Source organism: Phyllostomus discolor, chromosome 14 (genome assembly GCF_004126475.2).
Source record: "Phyllostomus discolor isolate MPI-MPIP mPhyDis1 chromosome 14, mPhyDis1.pri.v3, whole genome shotgun sequence".
Taxonomy (NCBI): Eukaryota; Metazoa; Chordata; class Mammalia; order Chiroptera; family Phyllostomidae; genus Phyllostomus; species Phyllostomus discolor.
Genome location: NC_040916.2, coordinates 36,467,027 through 36,493,023, shown reverse-complemented (window position 1 = coordinate 36,493,023; position 25,997 = coordinate 36,467,027). Strand labels below are relative to the sequence as shown.

Genomic DNA, 25,997 nt, shown 5'->3' with positions numbered 1-25,997 from the left:
ACGCAGAGCCGGAAGGAGAGGCGGAGGCAGTCACGGGAACAGCAGGAGCAGCGGAGGCCCCGGGTGTCTTTATTGAGAGTGGAGCACGGCATGACAGTCGAAGGCATGCAGACAGGGCGGCGGGGCGGCGGGCCCCGGCCGCGGCTTGCCTCGGACACACGGGAGGACACAGCTTTAGAAAAGGACCGACACCGGGGTGGGGCGGGGCGGGCGGGGAGTGCGGCAGGGGGGCAGGAGGGCTGAGGGAGGGGCAGAGGCCAAGGTCGAAGGGGTCACCTGGCCTCTGCTATTGCACGCGTGCTCTGGCCACCGGCCAGGAAGTACAGTATTGCAACTGGTCTCCGCTCGCCCAAGGCTTCCCCTTCTCAGACCCCTGAGCCTGATGGGCAGACCGAGCCCTTCCCTGCCCGTCTGCCCAGCAGCATCTTAAAAACAAGTGGACGAGAGAGACAGAAAAACCCAACGTAAAAAAAAAAAAAAAGACAAAATGCCCCCTCAGTCAAGGTCACAGGTAAGGGGGGAGCGGGAGAAGCTGTGGAGAAGCCCCTGGAAGTCCCCCCACAACTGGGGCGTGGGGTGGGAGGTAGAACCCCAATCTGGGGTGGGGTGGGGCCAGTGGAGCAGCGACCCTGGGGGGCAGTCTGGCCTTCCACAGGCCACCGGCCCACAGAGGTCACACCCCCAGCGGAGTCCAGCCTGGGACCACCCAGCTGGACCAGCAGTTCCAGCCCCACTTTTCCCGGGGCGCCCCACACATACGTACAGCAGAAACGGGGAGTCGGTGGAGGGGAGGAAATGGGGCCTGGGGGAGGGGCAAGGGCTTGGGGAGACAGCCTAACGAAGACAGACCACCAATAGCACGTGCACTACACGCATGAGTACAGTATGTATGAATATAGATACTATATGTGCATATATATCTCTTCAATGTACAACAGAACAAAACGGCAGGCCCGGCTGGTTCCGGGCCCCGAGGGTCACACGGGAGGTTTTCCGTCAGTCTTGTGCAAACAAGGGTATCTGCGTCTCTCCCAGCGAGAGGTTCTTGCCTGGGCGCCAGAGTCCCCCTGAGCCTCTGGCTTCCTGTCTGTCTGCCTGTCTCTCTCACGCTGCTGCCGCTTTAAGAGAGGGTGAGCACTTCAGCCTGGGCATAGTTGGACGAGAGGGCGTCTTGGCAGGTCTCTGTGTTTAAAGAGCACAGGTGTGAGACACTGGGACGCGCACTTTCGGCCCAACACTGCCTTCTGGGGGTGCAGGGCAGGGCGTTCAGCAAAAGGAAGGGAGACACAAAGAATGAGAAGTTAGAAGGCAGGCAGCTGCTGACCCCCGGTCTGTGGGCGGGCGAGCAGGCCAGGAGCAGAGCCAGACAGCACGGGGGCCCAGGGCCAAGAGGCGGGGAAAGGCAGGGATGGGTCGGGGTACGGGGGAAGCCCCTTCATGGTCCCTCTGCCCACCCAGCTCCGGGCCGATGGGCCTCCCAGGCAATGTCACAGCTCATCTCCACACGGGCTGAGGGAGTGAACTCTGGGAACCAGCAGCCCGGGTCTTCGAAGCTCCGGTGCAGTGGAGACAGGGGCCCCAGCTGTGCAGCCTGGCATGAGGCAGGGGGGTGGCGGGAGGTTCCTGCTTGGCTTTAACCCACAAGCCATCACCGGGCTGCCGCCCGCCCCACTTGGGCTTCCCCCCACGGCTCCATCTGCCACCACCACCTGGGGCCCTGCCATTGTTCCATGGGCTGCCACAGCCTGCCACAGCCTGCCACAGCCTGCCCAGCCCCCTTCCCTGATCTGGCGGGAGCACGGGAGGGTCAGGAGAGAAGGCCAGAAAGCAAAGCCCTCGGGAGCCCTCTGGGCATTCCACGCCAGCCCACGAGGTCAGTGGCCCCGGCCTGCCCTTCCCCCACCCTCCCAGTGCAGGCACAGCTGGGACAGGCAGGGAGGCGGCTGCAGGGGCAGGGACTTTGGAAGGTGACGCTCTCTGCCAAGATCAGAGGCCCTCCTCTCCCAGGAAGCCTGTGAACCACAGCACCCCCCCTCCCCCAGCCAGGGCTCTGGGCTGAACGGACACCTTCCCCTCTGGTTCGAGCTCACGGCCACTCCTCTCAGAAGCCCTGGGGGCTGAGAAGTGGCCTCTAGGGTCGCCAGGAGCCCTGGCACAAACGGGGAGGTAAAGCTAACAACTCCTACCCGGCTGCTTCCCTGCTCTGCAGGGAGAGGCTGAGCCCCAGCTATAGAGGAAAGGCTTCTAGAAGCCAAGCACAGGTCCAAGTCAGGACGCAAGGTGAAGGAGACTGAGCCCTCAGACTGTCGAGGAAGGGAGGACCTTCCGGGAGGCCCTGCAGGCACAGCCTCCCCGGGCAGAGCCTGGGGTCTCTGTGAGTTCCAGAACCTTCCCCAGCACCCTGGGAAGGCCGAGGTCCTGAGAAGCAGAGGCGCAGACAGCCTACTCGTCTCTCCCGTTTGCTAGGGTCTGGGTCTCCCCCACAGGGGTCACGGGGCCGGGAGAGATGTGTGGGAGCCCCACTCCCCAGGCACGGGGGCCCCCTGCCTGGCGCTCCTGCATCACGTCGCCCAGGGACATCTGTGCCTGCCACAGGGGTGCTGTGAGCACGCTGGTCCCCGTGGGAGGGGAGGAGGCGGTGGGTGCCGTGGAAACCTGGGCTCCTGACAACTGCAGGGCTGCCGCCGAAATAGCCACCTCAGTTCCCCGGAGAGAAATGCAAGCCAGAGCAGGGCAGATCGCTGTGGGGCCCGAGCTAAACTGGACACCTCGCTCACCACACGTCCCTGTCGCAGCCAGGCCCCCAGAGCTGGGGAGCCCTGCGGGGGCCGAGCTGAGGCTGTCCTCATGCAGGAGCAGCTGGGCCCTCGCACTCGGGCGAGAGGAGAAGCTTCCTGGCGTCTCCATCCTCATCCACAGGGCTTTCCTGTCCCCGTCCCTTAAAGGGAGCTGTGCCTTCTTCACGGTGGTCGCACGGATACCCCTGTATCTTCCCAACTCTTAAAGCAAGTGGGAGGGGGCCCCGGAGACTGCAGCGGGGCCGGGCCATCCCAGCTCCCACCCGGGACGGACCTTTCTGGAAGGCATATTCCGGTCTGCTTGAGGCTGAAGGAGACACGGACCTGGAGAGGCCACCCGCCCTCCAGGAGATGATCTGACCCTTCTGCCCAGTTCGCCTTGTGGCGTGGCCCCCAGATTTCCCGGCATCCTCCCGAATACTGTCCTGCCATACCTATCCCTGCCCACCCCGGACGAGGCAGCTTCTGCCTTTACTTAGTCATTCCCTCCACGAAGTTGCATAATCTGACTCTAAAAATGGCCAGGCGCACGGCGCTGCTGTCAGGCCTCATTCCCATCAGGTGGAGGGGAAACGACGCCCCTCCATCGCCAGGCTTCCGAGGGCCTGCTGGGGAGCCCTGCTCCGTGCACCGCCGGGGGGTGGGGCGGGGTGGGGGGCTGGGGCTCAGCCCTCCCTGGGAGTGGCAGGGTGCCCGTGGGGGAGGGGCGGGGGCAGGACGGCTGTCCCCACACCACCCTGCAGCTGCCCCTGCCCAGGGTGCACCCCGATCCCACAGTGACTCACAAATCTGTTGTGCTCCTGGGCTCGTTAGGTAAATGAATACACTTAATTATAGAAATTAGATGAGTCTCTGGTTCTGGCAGCAACACAGAGCGCAGAGGCTGGGTGGGAGCGGCAGGCGACTCAGAGGCTGGGCTGGGTGTGCGAGGCAGCGGGGTGGGGGGAGAAACTGTCGTGGAAGCAGAGTAGGGAGCAGCGCGGGGAGGGGTGCCGAGGCTCGGGGCGCAGACAGGGTGCTGGGCCCGAGGCCTGCCGGGCATCACCTGGATAGGAGGGGCTCCCCAGGCTGGGCGGCCTATCCTGGGGCTCGGACTCCAGGGACCCCACCTGCGCCCCAGGCCAGAGCTGGAGAACAGCAGCCTCTTTTCCGAGGGGCGGGGGGCACTGCTCCCCTCGGGAGAGAAGGCCCCTGGACACCAGCCGAGATGCCCCAAGGGACAGCTTTATGCCTTGCTGGTCTGGGTGTGGGATGGACAGACAGACAGACAGAGATGTGTGGTTGCAGGCTGTTTGCTTACTGGTTGAAGGCCACCGGGAATGGAAATGTGTTTGCTGGGATTAAGGTGGGACTCTGTGGGGGAGGCAGGGCTCAGGGTCACAGGTCCTGGGTGTGTGCCGGCCGGTCCAGCTCAGGATGGAGGCCGAGAGTGATCTCCCCCTGCTCTCGGGCTCAGACCCGAGCATTCTGGGGAGCTGGGTGCTGTGGAGGAAGCTCAGGGGCCTAAATTCTCTCGCCTCTGGCCCAGGTCTCTGGGGCCCCTGGAGGAAGGGGGGCTGGCAGGCATGGGCGCGCTGCCTGTGAGTGCGGGCCCACGGGCTGGAGGGCCGAGGCGCAGTTACGAGGCTGAGTGCCCGGGGGGTGGGCTGAGGAGGGGGTGGGTGGGGAGGGGGAACAGGAGCTTTCTCGCAGGGTAGGGCGAGCTGAATCTCGTTGCCAGTGGCGACAGCCCCAGGCTGGTTGCAGCCGCTGCTGATAGGTTGTTTAGACTCCTGGACTTTTCACAGCCTTGGTGAAGAAAAGGCACAGGGGTCAGAGGGCGGGCTCCTCGCCAGAGCAGCTCCGGGGCATCCACGCTCCAGGGGGCCCCGCAGGGCAGGCCTACCTGGGAAAGGCTCCCTGACTTTCCCTGGTCTCTGGGTCACCTGGGCTCCTCAGGACGGACTCCAGGACCGCACGCCCAGCTGACCTTTGCCCTGTTGTGTCCCCAGCCGAGTGCCTCTCCAGCTGCACGCACCCTCCTTCCCCAGCCCTTGGAAGCCTCAGTGAGCACCTGCCACCTTCCTCCCAGGGAGCTCTCGCTCTGATGGGCGTGCAGCTACAGGCGGACAAGGGGGTCCGCGCCAGTGGCTGGCAGAGGCCCTCGCCCACCCACTCCTGGTCCTGCGTGAAGCCTGGGCGCGGAGAAGTGAGCACGGCAGAGTCTGGCACAGGGAAAAGTTGCCGAGCGAGCTGCCGGGCCTGTTTCCCGGCAACCCACCTGTTCCCTCTTGAAGGTTACTCTAATTGGCTGAGCTGCACGGTTGTTGCCAAGAAGCAGTGTGGAGGCATCTTGAAAATAGAGCAGCCAGGCCCCATGAGCACCCAGAGAGATTTGGTGGTGGGGCACAGGTGCCACCTCGCCCGTGTGTGACCCCTTCCCCAGGGGCCACCCGCTCCCCATACCTTGCGGTCCCTCCAGACGTGCACCCTCACGGCCTCTTCCACTGCGCTACCGCCACTGGGCCTCTCACAAGGCTGGGGCGCAAGCAGGCCTGCTCGAGTCCTACTCAAGGGTGGGGGCCCCCTCCTCACACTCTGGGCTGGCGACTTTGTGTGCCCCGGCCAGGGCAGGGGCTGGGACTGACCAGGACCCAGTGGAGCCTCTGCGTGTTTGGAGTGGGGAGCAGGGGAGAGAGAGAACCCCAGAGCCAGAGGACTGGGGCACGCAGAGGCCAGGGGTGACCGGAGGGACATGGAAGGTGTAGCAGTCTGGACACAGCCACTTGCCACCCTTCGGGGGGGCGCCTCTCCTCTGGGCCACCTCCTTCCAGCTGCCAGGTCGCAGCCTCCGCTTCTGACAGCCAGCAGGGCTTAGGCTGACACCCGCCCCGCAGGGCCCAGCCAGGGTCTGGGTGCGCTGGGGATCCTGTGGGAGCGGGGGCACTGAGAGGGCCAGCGCCAGGGACCTGGGAAGGTGGCTCTGGAGGCTGCGTGGCTGGACAGGCCAGGGGACACCCTTGGGAGGACAGACACCACAGGCTGTTCCTACAGCAGCCACTGTCCGTGCCTCAGTCAACCCAGACTTGGTCTGGGGTTCGGGGACAGTGAGAGGCGGCAGGGGGAAAGGGGTGGAGGAGGGCTCGTTAGGAGGTGGCCCAAGAACCAGGGCACGGCTTTGTTCTGGGGAAGTCGGGGTGGGTCCTGAAACCAGACAGGGTGCTCAGGGAGGTTGGGTCACACCGGTCAGGGCAAGAAAGACAAGCAAAGTAATTGGGGGCTGGGCGGAAGGAGCACCTGGGCCTGAGGCCCCGGCCCCAGCCACCCCCCCCACCCCCACCCCTGGCCGTCCTTGGTGGTTCCTGCCCCTCGCAGGCCGGGAACCCCGGCTCCAGCGCCCGGGCCCGGGCACTGGTGGCACTGCAGCCTTCTGGGACAGGAGGCCATGGGCGGCCCCCCTGAGCTCCCCAAGTTCTTCAGAGCACTCCCTGGAGGTGACCCACTCTCCCTGCCCCCCACCCCTGGTCACATCACCCTGTGGCTCTACTCAAGTCACATCCCAGGGGCTTGCAGAGCTGGGCCAGCCCCTCTTGGGCTCCAGGCCCCCCAGGGCAGGACGGAGGAGGTGAGCCTCCTCAGCGCTGACGGGACGGCTTACTCGGGGAGCCTCGGCCAGGCGTAAGGGAGGCCGGAGGAAAGGCAGGTGGTGACCCCGGGAAGCCGGGCCTGAAGGTCTCAGCAGGAGCCAGAGCGGGGGCGGGGGGGGGGGGGGAGGTAACAGACTGGGGGGTGGGGTCCCCTTGTGGTCGGCACCTGCCTTCCCTGGGGGCACCTGGGGAGCGGGCTGGGGGTACCTTCTGAGAACACCACAGGCCTTTCTAGGGAAATCAGGGGCTGGGGGTCCTAAAAGTGGGGGCTCGCCCAAGGCAGAGGAGATGGAGGCCACCGCCTCGGGGGCGGAGGGGACCTCGAGCTCTGTGGGGGACACCGGGGAGCCCCAACTCCGTGGGAGCGCCCCCCCAGCCCTGCCTGGGGGGCCGTACCTTTCCGGACACTCCCGTCGGCACAGGCGTAGTCCCCAGCGCTGAGCAGGAAGCAGGCGGCGGCCTTCTTGTTCCGGTCCCGCGTGCCGGAGCGGCGCAGGGCCCGGCGCTCCTCGGGGCTGGGGGCGGAGGCCAGCGGCTGGGTGAGGCCGGTTGCCTCCTCGTCGGACAGCACCGCATTGGCCTCGCCGTTCTGCTTGGAATCTGCGGGGACGGACGGAAGGGACGCCGCGTGAGGGCCGAGGACCCTCCTCACGGGGTCACTTGGGTGGGTTCGATCCCAGACCAGGGTGTGGCTTCACCCCGAGGAGGGGACCCAGGACGGGGGCCTGGGCCTGGGGTCAGGTGCAGGCTTCCCTCCCGGCCTCAGCTGGGCGTCCTTCCTGGGAGACAGGTGCCACGAGCAGGGAGGCCCAGATCGGCTGCAGCGAGGTGCAGGCTTCCCTCCCGGCCTCAGCTGGGCGTCCTTCCTGGGAGACAGGTGCCACGAGCAGGGAGGCCCAGATCGGCTGCAGCGGCCCTGGGAGACGGGCCCTGGTGGGCGGCAGCAGAGCCTGCTCCCTCCTTGGGTCTGGCTCAGGCTGACCCTTGACGAGCACACTCCCGTAGAGGATGCCTGGCTCATGGGGTGCTGGGGGGCCTTGCCACGGCTGTCGGCCCAGACCCCCCGAAGGCGGTTCCCCTTGTTCACCAGGCATCTGAGCTAGAGAGCCCTCTGAGCTTGGGGCTCCCCTGGGTCTGGGGGACCCTGGGGTGGAGGAGGCCCCATTCAGCTCTGGCTGCTGTGGGCTATTTGTCCCAGGCTCCCTCAGGCAGCGGCCCAGGCGAAGGGGAGCCCTTGGATCTGGAGAAGGGGACCTCTCTGTCTGAAGGCAGCAGCCGGGCATTGGCCCGTGATGCCCTGACTGTGGCTGCGCGGGGAGGGTCCGGCTCAGGCGTGGCCGACGGCCATAGGTCAGCGAACGCCGAGCGCTGGCCTGCGGACCTGCACACTGCGACACCGGGTTTCCCTCCGAGCCCTGCCGGGCCTCGGGGTGCAGCGGAAAGTCCCTGGGGCACCGGCGGGGGGATCTCTATTCAGGGGCGGGGAGGGGGTAGCACTTTGGGGGGGACACAGAGGGGAGCGTGATGGGTACGGAAGCCCCAGGCCCCAAACGGCTGAGGCACAAGTGGCTTCGGCGTGTGTGATGGGCACCCACCGACAGGCCACAGGTGAGCGTCCCTGGTCAGGCACCTGCCCCAGTGGACAAGTCCCACTCTGCCCACAGAGCCTAGCCAGGGGCTGCTCCCTCAGTGTCCTGGCCCACTCCCAAGTCCCCAACGGCCCCCCATACCGAGAATCCCACCTCCCTTAGGAGCCTGTCCCACACCCACCAGTGAGGTGCCCCCTCTGACCGAGCTCCGCCTCGCCGAGGGTTAAGTGAGCCAACCTCCTTTCCTGTCTCCTGACTCAGGTGGTAGGGAGGTTCCCGGGGGGCCCCTCCTGTCCTTGAAGAAAAACAGGGTTCAGACACGCAGGCCCTCCCTGTCCAGGACGCGGAGGCCAGCTGCTGCTGCCTTTCCCAGCCCTGCCTGGGCCACTGCCTCTGGGGTCCCCTTGGTGCCCCATAAGTCCCCGAGCCCAGGACTCGATCTAGATTGTGCCGCACAGAAGGCAGCTTCCCGTTGCTGTTACGTCAGCACATTTCTCGGGCCGAGAGACGGCAGACCCGACCGTGTGGAGAGCCGTGATTCCTGTGTCCACGCCCCTCGGAAGAACAGTGTGCTGCCCTCCCTCCGGCCGACAACGACAGCCTCTGAGATTCGCAAAGTGGGTTTGACGTCTCAGAGGACTTTCGTTCCTGTCATTCGTTTGGGTCTCATCAAAGGCCTGGGGACAGGGTATGAATATCATCCCCATTTCACAGGGGAGGCATCTCTGCCCAGAGAGGGTGAGCGACTGGCCTCAGAGCACACAGCAGAGGGGGCAAGATGAGATTAGAAACCTAGGCCTCCACCTCACAGCCCCAGGTGCAGCCCATCCCAGCGTGTTTGGCGGGACACTCACGCCACAGACCCTGACGCTCGGGAAGCTATCAGAGAACCAAAGGGGAGAAAGAGTCAGCCTCAGCAGTGTGCCCTCACAAAGGTACGGGCTGCACTTGGGGCAGCCCAGAGCAGGCAAGCGCAATTCCAGATTCCGAGGGCGGAGGATCACCGGGGGGGACACCCTCGGCCATGGCCATGGCGCGAGAGGCGGCCTCCCCGCCCGACCCGCAGCCTCACCTGCCCGCTTCCTCTCGACCAGGCCCTCTTCCTGGGCAGGGGGGCTGGTGTCGCTGTAGGTGCTGTCCCGGGGCGAGGTCTCCTCCGACTTGCAGTACACGGGCGACTCGAGCTGGGGCGGCCGCGGCACGTGCTTCTTCCGCTTCTTGGGCAGCTTCTGCTTGGCCATGGCCAGGGAGTAGTACATGCCGAAGTTGTTGACGATGACCGGCACGGGCATGGCGATGGTGAGCACCCCGGCCAGCGCACACAGCGCCCCGACCAGCATCCCCGACCACGTCTTGGGGTACATGTCCCCGTAGCCCAGCGTCGTCATGGTGACCACGGCCCACCAGAAGCCGATGGGGATGTTCTTGAAGTCGGTGTGGTCGTTGCCCCGCGGGTCGGAGGGCCTGGCACCGATGCGCTCGGCGTAGTAGATCATGGTGGCGAAGATGAGCACGCCCAGCGCCAGGAAGATGATGAGCAGCAGGAACTCGTTGGTGCTGGCGCGCAGGGTGTGGCCCAGCACGCGCAGCCCCACGAAGTGGCGCGTGAGCTTGAAGATGCGCAGGATGCGCACGAAGCGCACCACGCGCAGGAAGCCCAGCACGTCGCGGGCCGCCTTGGACGACAGGCCGCTCAGCCCGACCTCCAGGTAGAAGGGCAGGATGGCCACGAAGTCGATGATGTTCAGCAGGTTCTTGACGAAGTCCAGCGTGTCCGGGCAGCACACGATGCGCACCAGGAACTCCAGCGTAAACCACAGCACGCACACGCCCTCGATGTAGGTCAGGATGGGCTCGGTCTCCATCACGGGCCGGTACTGCACGCTGGTGGTGTTCCCCACGCGGAGGATCTCCGTCACGTTGCGGTTGATGTTGAAGGCCTCGTGCGTCTCCAGGCAGAAGGTGGTGATGGAGACCAGGATGAAGAAGAGGGAGGCGAAGGCCACCACCTGCGGGTGGGGGGAGTGGGGACAGCTTTAAGACAGGGACCTCTGTGTGGAGAGGGTGGGGACCCGGGCCACCGTTAGGGCTGGGCTAAAGCACACAGTCAGGAGCTAGAATCCCTCCTGCAGGGTCTTCATCCACCCCCGTGGGGGCTTTCGGGCTGCATTTCCCAGTCACTGCCACAGCGCCTTGAACTGCGAGGCTGCTCCTGGCTGGAAGCCCCTGAGGACGGCTGCCCTGCCCCACTCACTGCCCAGCTCTGCCCACCTGTAACCAGGTGCGCTGCAAGGCTTCTCTGTCGTGGGGGGTGAGTCACTGGAACTTTATTAGAATGCCATTCTGATCCTGGAGGTCGGGGCGGGACCTGGGACTCTGCACTTCTAACGAGCTGTTGGGCCAGGCTGCCTGCCTGCACACCAGCCTGACTTCGGGGCCATGCTCCTCCAGGTGGGACCCGGGACCGGCAGCAGAGCACCGCCAGGGACCTAGTTAGGAGTGCCAGTTCTCGGCCCCTACCCGAAGCCCCTGAATGAGAGATGCTCGGGGCAGGGCCCCACAGTGTGCTCTAACACACCTTCCAGATGACTCGGAGGCACGCTCAGTCTTAGGGCCCACTGCATCATGGGAAACGCCCCAAGGCAGGTGGCTGGAGGGAATGACCCCGGGCCTCTTTCTGCCAGCTGAGCCTATTGAGCGCCAGCCTCGACCCACCCGCAGAAGCCCCAAGTCCGAGCCCATCTTTCTTGCCTCCCCCCTTGGGGCGTCCCAGCTGACCGCCCCGCCAGTGGGCAGCACCCGAAGGAAGACAACGCGCCAGAAAGGGCGGTCTGGCCCGAGTAGCCACCCCTCCCCCTCCCGACAGCGGGCCCTTCCTGGACCCTGAGCTCTGAAGAAGAAACTGCCCCACCAGGATCCAAGCGTGGCAGCAGCCGGTCCTGACAGCTGCCGGGGTCTCGGGGAGAACCTCAGGGGCACCGGGCAGAGCAACGGCCGGGCTTAAGTGCCCAATCGTCATGAATGGAGATGAAATGCATGTGTAATAGCACCAATTATGGAGCCTTCGCCTGTGATTCATGCCATGCCATTCACCACTGTCAGGGCAGCGGGAGCGGGGTCCGGGGCCCACCATGCCACGCCACCTGTTCTGCTTGGTGGGTGGATGGCTGGGGGGGCTTCCTCCCAGAACACAGGGCTGAGCCGAAGTTAGTGGGTAACAGGACGTCGCACCTCCGAGTCTGCCCCATGCCCGATTTCCTCCCCGCCATGGCGCTGCCCTGCCTAGTGAATGACGCCTCTCGGAGCTGCTCCCCTCCCGGGGAGTCCGCACCAGGAGGGGGCGGTGTGGGGCATGCGCCTTGCTCCTCCTGCCACTAAACACCAACGGATGACTCAGGACGTCCAGGGCCCTGGAGCAGGAGCAAGTCTGAGGAGGGAACTTTGGGGATGAGCCCGCATCAGCTGTCTCTTCTGTGCCTGGCACAGTGGGGCCCTCTGTGTGCGCTGTCGCTTTCCGTCCTCCCGGGGACCTGGGAGGCAGGCCCATCTTCCCACTTTGCGGAGGAGGAACCGAGGATCAGAGAGGTCAGACACCTGCCTAACGTCCCACAGCCTGGAGAGCACGGAGACGACTTGAACTCAGCGCTGCTTCACGTCAGAGGCTGTGCCTTCTCTTCACACCCCTCCCCAACCCCTCCCGGGCAGGGCTGGTTCGCAGGCCCTGGGAGGCCTTCTCGGAGCTGCTGCTGCTGCTCCCAGCCAGCTCCCTGAGGACCATGCCACCCTTCGGGACGTGGGCCTGCGGCTTCGGACAGACACCCGCCACACGCTAAGACCTCTTTACACTGGAACATGGGCGGGCTGACCAGACAGAGCACGGAAGAAGGGGGTGGCAGACACTTCCTCCACTTGACCACTTTGCCGGAGCGTCTCCTGCCTGCTTGTCCCCACGGAGGTGAACTTCAAGCTCCTGTCCCGGCCTCGATATTCGTCCCCCGGAAGCAAAGGGGGTCGGGGTGAGGGGTGGGGACAGCACGTCCCAGCGCTGCCAGGAAGCATGGGAAGCCGTCACTCGCTCCCTCCAAGGAGGAGCAGCGAGCCAGGAGAGCAGCCCCCCTGGGAGCCCCGTGTGTGTGATGGTAATTAGTGATTCAGAAAAACAAGCTCGGAAGAGCTTGGAGCTCGAGGAGCTGCCCAGGGGTGGGGCGGAGTGGGGAGGGCGGGGAGGGCCATGTGGCTGGGCCACAGCCACCTGCAAGGCCCGGAGCCCACCTCGGGCCTCCCTGCACTGCTGCCCCAGGCCCTCCGAGGCAGCCTGGTGAGTGCCGAGCACCCGGCCTGCGTTAGGATTTACCCCCGAGTTCCTGCCGTGTTCACTCACTTTAGCTTTTTGTCTTTTTTAACACTGAGCTGTCCCATATTGTCATCTCTACCCCTCGCCTGCCACCACCTCTCAGGAGATGAGGGCAGGCAAAGGGCAGCCACACGTGTCCACTTCTCCTGGGCAACAGCGGCGTAAGAGGGGGCAAAAGGCTCGCTCGGGGTGGACCTGCGGCCAGGCCCCCTGCCCCTCGGCTGGAGCTCTTTCCAGTCTGGCCCTCTGGCCAAACACGTGGGGTCAGTCCTCTCCTCCTGGATGGCACCTAGAGGGGCCTGCGTCTCCCCTCCCACCTCTCCGGGGCTGGCAGCAGGTGCTAACCCGGCAGGCCCAGGCAGCCCTCCCTCCGAGGAGACAGGCGGACCTGAGGCTGAGCCGTGACAGAGGCGGGGACGTGGACTCTGGGCCCCGCTCTTCAGGGCCCAGTCCTTCCTCTCTCCCCTGCGCTGCTGTCCGAACATGGCTGCTTGGTGAGTGGGGGCCCTGCCTGCAACAGGGCTGTCACCTCAGCGGGCCGTCCCCTCCGGTGGCAGGCCCAGTGCTTTCCTCCCCCCACTCCTGATGGGGTGGGGGGGCTTCCTGGGGCTGAAAAGAGCCCGGGGAGGAGGCAGCACCACCCTGGTGGGGGGTCAGGGCCTCAAGCCTCCCGTTCAGGCCCCACTGGGCCATCGCACACAGCTGGCAGCATGCGTGAGACCTCCCTTCCCACCGGCCCCTACCAAAGGGGACCACTCTCCTCCGAAGAGAACCCAGGACACCACTCTGCTGGAGGTCAGAACTTCCCCGGGCGGAAAGCTGCCAACGAGGCCAGGCCCCCGTGCACTGGCTGGGCGGAGTTGGCCCTCTCCTGGCAGCTGGGAGGGTGCAGGGTCGCATCCCCGGGGACAGGAGGTGTCTCAGCTCTGAGCAGGAGACCGCTGCCTCTCCAAGCTCGCTGCTCCCCGTGGGCCCCTCCCGCTGGCTGCCTGGGGACCCTCCTGTCCCCAGAGCCCCAGGTATTTCGTCTAGTGGCCCAGCTCTGTGACCAGCCTCCTCCACCAAGCTCATCCTAGGACAGTCCCTGATGAAAACGGAAAGCCACGCACTTCTGGGTGCAAGCTGGGCTCCACTGCTGACTTCCTGGGAGACCTGGGGCGAGTTTCTCAACCTCTCTGATCTTTGTTCACCGAACGGAAAGCTGAGCACCTACTAGGCGCCAGATGCTGTTCTGGGGGCTGAGGAAGAGCAGGACACAAAACAAGGCCTTGAGACCTTACCTTCTAGTGGAGGGGCACTATCAACACATGAAAAAGCAAAGTATATCAGATGGTGTTTAAGTACCAGGGAGAGAAACAAAGGCAACGGGGGGTAAGGAGCGTGAGGGTGGGGGAGCCGTTTCAAATAGGGTGCTCAGGCCGGGCCTCAGCGCCGAGCTGACACACAAGCAGAGACTGAAGGAGCTCTGAGAGGACCCAAAGGGTAGGGGGGAAGCTGGGGGAACAGGCAGGGCCAAGGCCCTGTGGCCTCAGCACGCTCACCGTGCTGAGGGGCTGAGGGCGGTACCTCCTTTCTAGGGCCACTTCACGGATGAGCAGAAACGATATTTGTCAAACTCAGCAGAGAGCCTGGAGTGTCTGGGGAATCTGGCACAGGCCAGGGGGCGGTGGGGAGGTGACAGACACCAGGCACTGGGAACCGAATACAACCCGTGGGGGCAGGGCAGGGGAGCCCGAGGAGGGAGGGCCAAGGAGACAGATGGACAGATAAACATAAGGAGACTCATGCCGGGGAACCTATATTAAGGATGAAGTGTAGGAGAAAAGGAATGTGAGAACACAGCCAAAGGCACTTGCAGGGGAAGCGCTGCGGGGCCGAGACGAGGAGCAGGGCCTTCTGGGGAAGCAGGACCGGGAACCCCGGGAGGAGCTCGAAGGAAGCGGGCAGCCTGGAGGGCTACGGGGAGGGCAGGGGCAGGTGTCTGCAAGGCAGGGCACCTCCGAGCTGTCCCTGGGCTCCTGGGGGTGGCCCGCCCACCCTAGGAGACCCCGGTTCTAGCCGAGACCCCCGGATCCCTAAGGCAGAACCTGGGCCCTCCGACCCACGGCCAGGACCCACACTGGTTCTGGGGTCCAGGGCCAGCCTCTACCTAGTCCCACCCCCGTCACGCCGGCACTTTGGGGCCTCTCGGGGCCACTGAGCTGCTGCCCGCAGCCCACGAGCCCCTGCCCCCGGAGGAACCCAGCCCGGCCTGGCCCGGACGGCTGGCCTGGAGCGCGTCCAGCCGCACGCGGCCCGTCCCTGCCCCAAGCTGTCCTTTCTCTGCTCGAGCTTGTCCCCTGGCCAGAAGTCCCCCCTCCCCGCAGTCTGCACGGGTAGACGCCACCCACATCGAAAACTTATTTATTTATAACCCGCCTCCTTCTAAAAATTACCTCAGGGAGCCAGGTCGCCACCCTGCGGGGCTCGCAGCTCACTGCCCCCACCCCCACCCCTGCCTCCCCCGAACTCTATCTTCTAAGACACCTGGGACGCCGCTCCTGACCTGTCTCGTGTCGTCATCGCTGTGTCTCGTCACCTAACTTCCCTCCACTGCCACCAGCTGCCCCTGACCTGGCCCTCTACTGGACTCGTCTCTACACTTGACAGAGCCCGGCCTGGCGTCCGGCGGTAAATGTTTTCTGAATGACGGGGGCCCAGCGGGCTGCCCGCCCCCTCTCCTGGCCCCAAGGGGCTGTCTGGAGGAGAGATGGTCAGCCCCGCGAGCTCGCTGGCTGGGGCTGCAGGTGACAAAGGTGTGCCTGGGACCGCCTCCAGGCACCTAGGCTCTCAGTCTCCGTGGCTGTCCGGGTTGGGCCCTGTCTACAGCCTGACAGGGACCCCGGACAGGGACCCCTGCTGGGGGCCGGGTAACCATCACCCACCCGGCCGGGAGTGGGCAGAGGTCGTGGCCAGCGGCTCGTCCAGGCCCAAGGACCGCACCAGTGCACGGGGCCCAGGCCCACGCTGTCCATGGGGCGGGGGAGGGGCCCCGGGGGCTGCCTGTTCCCTAGGCCCAGCCGTGCCTGCCCCTCCCCTGACTCTCCAAAATAGCCCAAGTTTATGTTATCCCCTCCCCCACTTCACACCCAACCCCAACCAGCGACAGAAACACCTCGTCATCCAGGGACAAGATGTTCAAGAGGCAAATGGGCCAGAGAGAAAAACACAGAATCAGCCCAGGAGGACACGGAGGCTGCTGCCTCGGGGCAGGTGGAGGGTGGACGGTGGACGGTGGAGGGTGGAGGAGGGCTGCGGCCTCCGCCCGACACCCCTCACCCCCAGAGGCCGTGGAGGGGCTGTTGTAGGGCCTGCTGGCACCGCCCTCCCAGGGAGCTGCAGGAGGCAGGGCAGCCAGCACCCGGGCTCGGCCGGCTGGCTCTCCCTAGCCCGGACGGGAGGGACCAGTGACCCCTGTCCTCATTCTGAAGCCTGTCATGCCCACTGGCCAGCTGGTCCCAGGCAACGCCTGGGCCTGGGGGCAGAAGCACTGGGCTCTGCATTTCCTCTCTAGAAGGCCCTGGTTCCAGTCCTCAGCCGGACTGGGGGCTGGGGATGCCTAGTCTTGTCTTTGGTCCTGTGGAAGTCCTACAGTGAGAAAAGACAGCAAGCTCAGACTCGGGCGCTTCTGGAGACAGAGGAGACGGGGGCTTTTGTGTGGAGGGCAAAATGAGGGAAGGGACAGCGGGACAGCAGAGGGGCCCCTCCAAGCCCCCCTAAGTTGGAGGGCCCCCGGGTCGCAGCCCCAGGAGGTGCTGAGGCGGCCACGTAAGCGGACGTGGATTCATGGCTTTGAGTCTCGTTTACCACTGAGGGGCGACCTTGAACAAGCCCCTCTGGGCCTCAGTTTCCTTCTTCGCACACTGAGGTCAACAGTCCCTGCCTGCTATGGGCCGGATGAGATGTTCCAAGAAAGCAGAGGGGACAGCAGCCGGCACACAGCGGGTGCTTCATCGGTGTGCAGACCCAGCCCCAGCCGCCCGAGGGGCAGCGGGGACCCTGCCCGCCACATCCTCTCCTTGGAAGGGAAGCCTCCTGGGGAAACTCTTCCCTGGGACCGATTTAGCCAAAGGAGGGCTCTCATCCTTAAGAGGGTTGATACGTGAGCTAGGCCGGCCCAGCCCCCGGGACCTCTGCAGTGTGGGTGCGACGGAGGGAGTGTCCCCCGTGCCATACACCAGCCTCCGGCCCTCCCTCAGGAGGGAAGGCCCGATTCTACAGCTCTGGCTGCTGCCCGAACCGCCGCTGGTCTCCCTCGGCCTGCAAAGCCACCCTGGCTGTCACCCAGCCCCACTCTACCTGGGACTGAGGACAGTGGGCAGGTGGGGACAGGACCAGCTTGTGCTCGCCGCCAGGTCCGGCCAGAGAAACGGAACCGCAGCACCTCGGCCCGTGGGCCCGGCTGCAGTGAGGGGAGCAGGGGTGAGCACCCCCTGCCTGACCTGGGCCAGGCTGGTAGCTAGGCAACAGGCTCCCACGGTCAGCTCGGCTCACTTCCCCTTGGAGGCTGGTCTGTTCCCGTCATAACACGTTCCTCAAACCAGACGCTGCGGGCGGAGAGATGCCCGGGGCCAAGTCCTGCTCCTGGGCCCCGCCGGCCCTCAGTGAGGACCCCACGGCCGTGGGCACAGCGCTGCTGGCCCCTGCCAGGGAAGGCACGCACACAGACCCGGGTGACAGAGTGGGGAGGGCCCAGGCCCAGAGGGGTAAGAGAGGAAGTGTCACCGTCTGCCCTGGGGCTTCCCAGTGTCATCCACAGGAAGTACAGACCCTCAGACCATCTTCCGCACCCGAGTGAGAAAGGAGCCAGCTCCCCACCGTCAGTGGGAAAGGCGTGTTGTAAAGTGGGGGGGCGGGGGATTGGTGGCTGGGGCTCCAGAGCCCTGGCTCTGACTCACGGCCCGCCGCCACCGGGTGGCTGTGTGATCTCGGGCCCCTGTTTACGGCCTCGGTCCATTAGCAGGGATAACGCCTCCACTGTAAATTCATTGGGAGGATTAGAGTCCAGTGCCAACTACACGCACGGAGTGCTCAGTAATCACAATTGTCATTAGTTAATTTTTAAAAAAATTCTGTGTCTTCATTAGAGTCCCAGGAACAGCTGAAGGCCCCCTTCGCCTGGGCTCCTGCACAGGAGGCCAGGGCCCGGTGGCAGGGGCCTCCCCCGAGCCTCAGGCATCGGTCTCAACGACCAGAAGCCGGAAACCCGCAGTGGGCTGCTGGCTCTGCTATTGGTCCAATGTCTTCGACACGATGCTGAACAGCTCTGAATCCTGGTCTCCGAGTAGCCTCCATGGGAACCCCAGGCTGACCCCAAACTTCCCACCTCAACCGGAACGCCCTGGCTGATGTGACTCTACAGCAAAGGGACGCTGGGCCTGGCGGACCTCAAGGGGCTGAGTGAGCTCAGAGCCCCTGGCCGGGCCGCTCTCCAGTGAGGGGAGGAGGAAATAAACTCACTGATGGCACGGCCCCTTGGAATCCAAGGGGGAAGAAAGAACCTGAGAAGGTGCAAAGTCGCCGGAGAGCCTGGAGCGCCCAGGAATAGGGCCTAGCTCCCCCGGCACCTCACTCACTGCCTCCGGCTCGTCCCATCGCCATCAGGCTAAATCTGCCTCCCTCCCCTGCCCCCCACTTTGGAAGAGCCTGAATTATCTGCACTTGTCTGCCCCCCACCCCCCCCCACCCCCCGGCACACAGCCAAGGGAGGACACCAGCAGGGTCAGGGAACTGTGCCGAGAGGCCCATGGGACTCACAGCAGACCCAGGCTGGGGCGTGACCTCACCTTCTGAGCTGGCATGGGGGCCGCAGGGGAAGGAACTAGGGCAGCTGACCCTGGCTTCACTCTCTGCCCTGGAGCAGGTCCCTGCCTTCCAGCCCTGGGACACCTGCAGCCCCAGCGAGGCCTGCCACGGCCATGGCCACGGAGACCTCTGGTCCCTTGTCTTCCAGGCGGGAGATCCGCGTGCCCTGGTCTAGCAAGCCCACCTGGCCCCTGCCTGCACCCACCACCCCATCTTCCGCCCTCGCCCGGAGGGGGTGTGCAATGAAACTCTTCCTTCCACGACCAGGGGGAGGCTCAGCCCTGGAGGTGCTGGGGACGGCGGCAGGGCTCTGAGACTCAGCAGCACGACAACCTGGGACGCCAGAGGTGACAGAGCCAGTCCCTAGACCCAACACACAGTGTCCCAGAAAGACCCCGGCCAGGCTTCCGCCGCCAGCCACGAGCCCAGACGCCAGCCCAGGGATCCCCTTTCAAAGAGTCTAAAGCCACCCTTCAGGGCTGCTTCCCACTGCTCCACCACCCCTCCCACCCAGGGGTGTCTAGGGAACCCGGATCGACTTAGGAAAGGAGGGCTGGGGAGGGACTAGGCCGCCCCCAGCCCACCCTGTTCACCCATTTCAAGCAGAACCCCGCACAACGGCTCTCCGGGAAGCCAGGCAGTGCTGCGGCAGCAGGGAGACCCGGCGGCAACCCTGGGCTCATCCCCAGGCAGCCTGTGGCCGGCTGCCGGCCATGGGGGCCTGCAGGGCCCAGGCAGCAGGCCCCTTCTGAGGAACGCTCCCCTCACCCAGACACCAGGGTGTCCAGGAAGTCTTGGGGCAGGCATCTTGTCACCCTGATAAGAGACCTTTCCCAAACCTAGGATCACAGGCCTGGCTTCTGGTCCCAGCTCTGCCTTTTATGAGCAGAGGCCGAAGCCGGTGCTCCCCTCTCTGAAACTCCCGGTTCCTGGCACTCTGAGCTGCGGGAGGATGTCAGAGAGGTGGCGCACCTGGACGCAGCTCACCAAGGGCACTCGACAGAGTGGGCACTAAACATCCTCTGTAGTTTTCTTCCCCTGAACCCAGCCCGACCCCGGCAGAAGGCCCAACAGCAGCTCCCCTCCAGGGCTCTGACCCTGTGGAGGAGTGGGGGTGCACCACCACAGGGGGCCTGTGCAGACAGGAGTGGGGGAGAGCTCAGCAAGCGCACCCCCAAGTGCTGGGACAGCAAAGCGGCCGGGCCCAAGTAGTAAGTCAAGTGTGTGCAGTGCACAGGGCGGGGTGTGCTACTACCGGCCTACGGAAGGCAGGGGGAATGGGAGGGAAGTCATGGAAAGCTAGGTCAGTTCAGGTGAGGATCCCCCCTGCCTCTCCCCACCACCACCCCGGCCCCCTTGCAGGCCTGAGAGATGGCCCAGGCTCCTGCCACTCACCCTGGCCGCCCTGGAGGAGTAGGGATCCTCGAAGAGTGCCCACATGCGGGGCTGCCAGCCGCGGCAGCCCCCGGACCCAGCTCCTGGGCCCGCGCCTCCCTCGTGGGGCCCCAGGCGCTGCAGGGCCAGCTCCCGCTCCTCATCGCCGACCTCATCGCCCTGTCCCGCACCACTGCCGCCCCCGTCCGGGCTCTCGAAGATGTCCAGCGCCTCTTCGGCGTCGCGGTGCTGCCGGTAGGTCATCCAGCAGCAGGGCTCCACGTCGGTCTCGTCGATGCCCCAGAAGGTGAGCTCCTCCTCAAACAGCGGCCCGCACACGTCGGCGGGGCAGTGCAGCTTGCCAGTGCGGTAGTAGTTGAGCACGTACGCAAAGACGCCCGGGTGCCGGTCGAAGAAGAACTCGCAGCCCCCGCCGCCGCTGCTGCCGCTGCTGCCCGCGCCGCCGCCATCGGACTCTGGCCGGCCCCCGCCATCCGGATCAGCCAGCCAGGCGAGGCGGGTGCCCGGCAGGGTGCGCAGGGTGCTGCGGTAGGTCTCATGTCGCGTGCCGCCCACGTTGATGATGATCTTCTCCGACGCCTCGCCCTTGGCCATCTCCTCCTTCAGACATGTTTTGGACGGAGGCTTGTTCCCCGACTTGCGCCCGCGGTAGGAGGAGACACACACCGAGCTGATCATAAGAAGCGCTGCGGGGCTTCGGCTTGGGGCGGCCGCTGCCCTCCAAACACCCTTCCCGAGGAGGCAGCGTCAGACGGGGGAGGGGGAGGAGACGACAAGGAGGCAGGAGGCGGCGGCAGCCCCCTCTGCGGCTTGGCCCTGCCCCTGCCTCCCCCCCGGGGCGCGGAGCGGGCGGAGTTGGTGCACAGGTGGTTGGGGTTTGGGCCGGCAGCCCAGGGAGGGAGGCGGAAGGGGGGAAAGGAGAGCCGAGAACCCCAGCGAAGGGCCGGAGGCGGCGGGGGTGGAGCAGGGGCAAGCACACACAAGCTCCCCCGCTAGGACTGGACACTCCGACGCTCTGCGCCCGGGACACACCCCCACTTTACCCCCCAAAAGGCGAGGAGGCGCACAGTACCCGCGCACCGCCAGGCTCCGGGGCGCGCGCGCGCTCACACTCACACGGGCCACCTTCTGGCTCCCCGACCGCGCCGAGCCCCGGTAGCGGCCGGCTTCCCCGCGGTGGCGGCGGCAGCGCAGCAGCAACAAGTCTTCCGACCGGCTGCTGGGGCCGGGCCGACGCTCTCACGGCAGCCGGAGCTCCGCGGGCCCGGGCTCTGTGCGGTCAACACAAGGCGGCGGCGGCGGCATGTGGCCTCTATCCCCCATTCATAAATCCAGCGCAGGGCACCGATGGCGGGCGGGGCTGAGCCGAGCGCGGCGATCGGGCGGGCGGGGGCTGCGCAGGGCGAGGCGACGGCAGGAAAACAAGCGCACCCGCAGGAGCGAGCCTCAGGTCCTGCGTCCGCGGCTCGGCAGCGGCTGGGAACGGCGCTGGGCTGGGTGCTGCGCGGCGGAGGCTGCGCTGGGGCGAAGGGGGCCTCAGACGGGGCGTCCTGGATGCGCCGAGCCCAGGGGGCGGGACTGCTCCGGGGAGCTGGGATCTGGGCACTGGCGAAGAAGTCTCCCGGGCGGCGGCCAAGCGGCCAAGGACACCTGCAGGCTTCCCGGGATGCGCCAAGTGGGAGCCTCAGCGCAGCGCCCCGGCACCGGGCTCCTGTGATCTGGCGGCGCTGGGAGCCATGCCATCCACGCGTCTGCCCATCTCCAAGCGGGGAGCTGGCCTTGGCTCGCAGCAGGGGGCGGGCGAGAGGTGGCCTAGCGAGTGGGAGGGGGATGCCTCGGCGCCGGTGGGCTGGGGCTCAAAGGGTTCTCTGCCTCTCTCCGACGATGCTAGCGGACACCATTCTCCGGTGGCGCCTTTTCCTCTCGGCCCCGCCTCGCCCGGGCGCGCCCTCGGCTGGGCGGGGTGGGCGGGGCGCGGCGCGGGTCCGTTAGGGCCAGCTGCAGGGCTTCGGCGGCTCGATCTCAGCCTTCCTCGTCCAGGCCGAGCCCAGCCGAGGCGCGTAACCCTCTCGCCGCCAGGGCCCAGCCCAGCGCGCCACCCTTGCGCGCCTCCGCCACCTTCTCCGCTCGCCCCACTCCTCCCGGCTCCCCGCCTCCCCCGAGCCCGCAGCTCCTCCCACTGCAGCCCCGGTGACAGAGAAGCGCTCTCCACCCCTGACCTCTAACCTCCGCTCTCCCCTTCTGGCGGTTTCCGTAGCCCCCTCCCCGCCAAGCTGGTCTTATTGTTGCGGTTTCATTGCGGCTGACTGGAGGCGGGATAAGAGAGTGGAGAGATGGTGTCCCCTTCTGCCCCAGACGCCTTGCTGGGCCTCCTGACCACCCCGCCCCCATCCTCCGCCTACCAGGCCCAGCCAGGCCCAACCAGGCCCAATTGCCCGGGGTCTCGATGCTTACCGCCTCTGTCACACTCACGGAAGCCCCCGCGTTTGGAATGGGGACCACGCTGGCTCCTGGTCTGGGGGAAGGGAACTGGAGTCCTGGCGCTGTTACGGGTGTCGGGTGGCTGGGCCCGGAAGACGATTAAGTTAAGCCCAGGCTCGTCGTTGCCGGCCCTGCCCCGGGACCCGGTCCTGTTTCTGCTGCTGTTTCTCCCACTGCAATGTGACTGTGCCCTTGCTGCGGCCCGTCCCCCTCTCTGACCCCAGCTCCCCCAGGCACTGCGTTTCCATCTTGCTCTCTCCCACAGCGCCTGCCTCCCAGAACTTGTTTGCTAAGTGATTGAGAAGCCGCTATGCCCAAAGCATTAGGCACCAACCGACTTGACTGGCCTCATCCCAAAAGCAGTTTCCAGATTCATTTGTTTTTAAGTCCAGAACCTCTTCTACATCTTTCAATTAAGCCTCCTCTTAATTTTTGTTTTATTTTTTACAGTCTCGGGCAGCCTCCAGGTCCGTCTGGGTGATGTAAGGAGGATCTTAAGGCAGAAATGCAAGGCTGTTGACACACCTGCCGGGACACCTGCCAGGACACCTGCACGCCATCGGATTTCCGGACCAGGAGCGCTGGCAGTGCTGGGCAAGCAAGACCAGGCCCCGGGGGTGCTCCGAGAAAAGGGTAAAAGCCCGTGCACATTCAAGGGATTCTCGTAAGCCAAAGCCTCCTTAATGATGGAGCGAGAAAACCAAAATGACGATGATCTGTGAGGATCTATATTAATAGGCAGAGGAGGTGGGGCGTCTGGTCTGCAGCCAGAAACACACACCTACGGACACCCCGTCTGTGTCTCGTCCCCCTGCCCCTCGGACCTGATGTCTGCCTGTGAGAGTCTAGCTGGCCTTGAGGTGCCTGCGGCAAAAAAGAAAATCCCAAGTACAACTGGGAAGAGAAGATCCAGGCCTGGCGGTAAGCTGGAGCCAGGAAGGAAGGACTATAGCGAGGATATGAACGACTGGACCGCAATGAGCAGCTGTTAAGCCCAGCCTGGTTGTGCACTGGCAAACTCCCTTGCAGCCTGGCCCCGCCCCTCCCCCCCTTCTGTCTTCAGGCGGCCTGAACTCAGTCATCCCAAGAAATGGAGAGGCTGGTGGGAGAGGTGAAAACCCATCTTACTGCTGAGTCATTTGTTCATTCAATTAGTATTTCTGGAGTCCTACTATGTGCCAGAAGCTGTTCTGGTCTCTGGAAATCATTCAGGACGACAGAGCCCCACCCCATCCTTTCCCTGCTGAATCTCCGCGCTGTTGGTGCTTCCATTCCGCGGTGTTTGCGGATGGTGATTGGTGGGTGGGGGGTGGGGGGAGGAAGAAAGCTGACCAGGGGAAAAGGAGCCCTGGAGAGGGGTCAGAAAGCTGACGCTGACAGTAAGGGAACCTCGGAAGAGTCAACAGAATCAGAGGGCCCAGCCTGGGAGACACAGTGGGATGAAGGTGGCGGGGGGTGGGAGGGCCCCTGACTTAGGTGCTGACGAGCTCCTGAATTGGGGACGGCAGCCTCAGACCACTGGCCTCCAGAGAAAGCCTCAGCCCTGGCTGAAGGTTTTATTCTAGAGCTCTGGGCTGATTCCTTCTGGAGTTTTCTGGGGGCTTCAGTATGCCACAGTTGGCATCCTAGGACTCAGTCTCCCATCAGTTCTGCGTGTATGAGGTCATGCTATTTCCCCCAAGCACAGAACGGGGGAAGCGAGGAGAGCCCCCTGCCTAACCTGCAGTGAGTCCATTCTGGATGGGTGGGTGCTGCCCCCTGGTGGTGCGTGGACACCTTGTGCCAACCCTCCCCTCCACTCAGGGCTGAGTTGATCAAGAGAAAAGGGGGCGAACCCGTGGGGTGGCAACTGATTCTGGACTTCCCATCAATCCCAGGACCTCGTGTATGGCTGCCGGCATGACCCTCCCATCTGGGACTCTGCCTGCTCCTTCCCTGTTCCATCCTTGATGGCTGACAGGCTGAAGCGAGGCTGAGCACTAACAGTTGGAAATTCCTAATTCCGAGAGCTTCTTTCCCTCGGTTACCCCCTCTCCTCCACCCTAGTCCCCTTGGGGTCTGACATCTCTGTCCAGGAGCCGGTTCAGGCCCTAGTGTCAGCCACCACGGGCTTCCCTCACCGGGAGTCCAAGCATGGCAAAGGTCTGGGAGAAGCACGTTTGGGTCCAGAGTGGCGCGAGGGGCTCTTCCGAGCACCTGCAGCTTTTTTGCAGCCCCTCAAACAGGGCCCTTGTTCTCAGAGAGGAGGCTGGTCCCACCAGGGCAAGCTGGGGAGCCTGACATCAAAGCCATTCCCCCACCCACACCCCACACGGAGCTTGGGTGTGGGGCTCAGCCACTTCCAGGTGACGGGAAATCTCTCCTTTCTCTCTGCATGTGGTCTCTCCTTTGGACTCCGCTCGTCTGGAGGCTCCAGGCCTAGTAGCAGGCCCCGTGGCTGCCAGAGCAAGGTCCTGTCCTTTGCTACCCACGCCTCCCTCCGCTGGCATTGTGGCTCCTGCCAGGGACCAGCCCCTTCTCCCTCAGGTCTGGGTCCAGGAGCCGGCACCCTTTCCCGGCCTGCCCTGCTCCCCAGCCGGGTTAATTGAATTGCTTTATCGGCCATCATCACTGAGGGGAGGCTGGTAGGGCCCTGCCACTCCTGGAAGGAGAAAGGGAGGGAGGTTGAGAGGAGGCTGCAAGCCTCTAGCTTGCTTATCAGTTCATGTAACCCTGCCTCCCACCCCTTCTGCCCCCTCCCCCCTCCCCCCAGCCTGTAGAGATGAGCAGGCTCCAGATCAAAGTGGAGAGCCTTCCCAGGAGGGGTCTGAGGAGGACCCAGCAGTGTAGAGGACAGCCCAAGGGCCCCGTGGGGTCAGCTAGAATGGCTGTGCACCAGGGCTGGAGTCAGGGTTTGGGCTGCTGGGAAAATTTGCTTGAAGGTGTATCGGGGGCTCTGGGGATCTCCAAGTGTGGCCTTTGATGGCCCAGTGTTAAAGGGAAAGGACCAGAAGGGTGCAGGCCACAAACTCAGGCCTGGCCAGGACTCCAGGCTTGTGAACCATGGGCTTGGAACCAAAGGGCCAGAAGGGACCTGAGTGCCAGCTTGCAGGCACCGTCTCCGAGAGGGATTTCGGACCCAGGGAGCAGCAGTGAGCTCTGGAGACTGGGCTGGGCCTGGGCCTGGGTGGAGGGCAGAGCGCGACACGGGGGCCCACGTGGCCTCTGCGTGTAGAACGGCGATCACGGGAATCACACGTCCAAGGCCAGCCAAGTGGACCCCAGAACCCTCCTTGCTCAAGGCAGCTGCGGTAGACACCCAGCCTGTGTCCAGAGAACGTGCACGCGCACACAGGTCAGTGTGGGGCCCAGCTGGCGAGACTCGTTGGGCATGCAGCCTGCCTCCGTCTTCAGAAGTGCAGATTCCTCCCACCCGGGCTAAATTCCAGCAAAACTGGTTCATTTCATCAGCATAGTTAATTAGCCCTGATGGACCGGGTCCCCTCCAGCAGTGTCCTGGGGGAAGGGGAGGAAATTGTCCGGAGAGGCCGAGCAAACTCGGGCTCCTCTGCGGTGCTGAGCCCGGGGACCCTCCCCTGCTCGGGCCAGCCTGGGAGGAACGAAGACCCTGTCCCCAGCCGGGCCAGGCTGGGGAGCCGCAGGGGGGATCAGCACCGTATTCCGCTCCGCCGCTCCTGTGCCTGGCACGGCGTAACCGAAACAATGGTTGGTTTGCTGCTGAGGGACAGACGTCATTTTCTCCTCACTTCCCGGGCCTCTTGCTGCAGGAGATGACGTAGGTCAAGAACGCAGCGCTGTGCCTGGCACCGGGGGGCTATGAGCGTGGCAGGCGTTCCGAGTCAGGTGGTGACTGCCACTAGGAGGCAGGGCACGCTGCCTGGCCCTTCTCTGTGTGTTCTCAGTGACTGGC

The 25,997-nt window shown here is 64.9% G+C and overlaps 1 protein-coding gene across 3 annotated transcripts; it reads right to left on the bottom strand.

The window, feature by feature from the left end:
- Positions 1 to 29: 29 nt before the first annotated feature.
- On the bottom strand, positions 30 to 20,315 carry KCNC4 (potassium voltage-gated channel subfamily C member 4). Of its 3 annotated transcripts, none has more exons than XM_036015895.1 (4): positions 19,607 to 20,315; positions 9,086 to 10,022; positions 6,821 to 7,024; positions 30 to 4,586 (listed from the first exon to the last, which is right to left on the bottom strand). In XM_036015895.1, the coding sequence occupies exons 1-4, from the start codon at positions 20,282 to 20,284 to the stop codon at positions 4,417 to 4,419; spliced, it is 1,989 nt and encodes a 662-aa protein (XP_035871788.1). In that variant the 5' UTR covers positions 20,285 to 20,315; the 3' UTR covers positions 30 to 4,416. The 3 variants fall into 3 exon arrangements, with proteins under 3 accessions (XP_035871788.1, XP_028359039.1, XP_028359038.1); XM_028503238.2 differs by having other exon boundaries at positions 30 to 1,244; XM_028503237.2 differs by having other exon boundaries at positions 30 to 1,182.
- Positions 20,316 to 25,997: the final 5,682 nt, after the last annotated feature.

What these genes read in the sequence shown, in the direction of transcription:
- KCNC4 (XM_036015895.1), bottom strand. Translation starts at nt 20,284, where the DNA reads ATGATCAGCTCGGTGTGTGTCTCCTCCTACCGCGGGCGCAAGTCGGGG. An exon ending in GGTCGAGAGGAAGCGGGCAG is followed by an intron (nt 7,025 to 9,085) that starts GTGAGGCTGCGG and finishes CCGTCCCCGCAG; the next exon opens with ATTCCAAGCAGAACGGCGAG. An exon ending in CGACGGGAGTGTCCGGAAAG is followed by an intron (nt 4,587 to 6,820) that starts GTACGGCCCCCC and finishes TTCTTCACCAAG; the next exon opens with GCTGTGAAAAGTCCAGGAGT.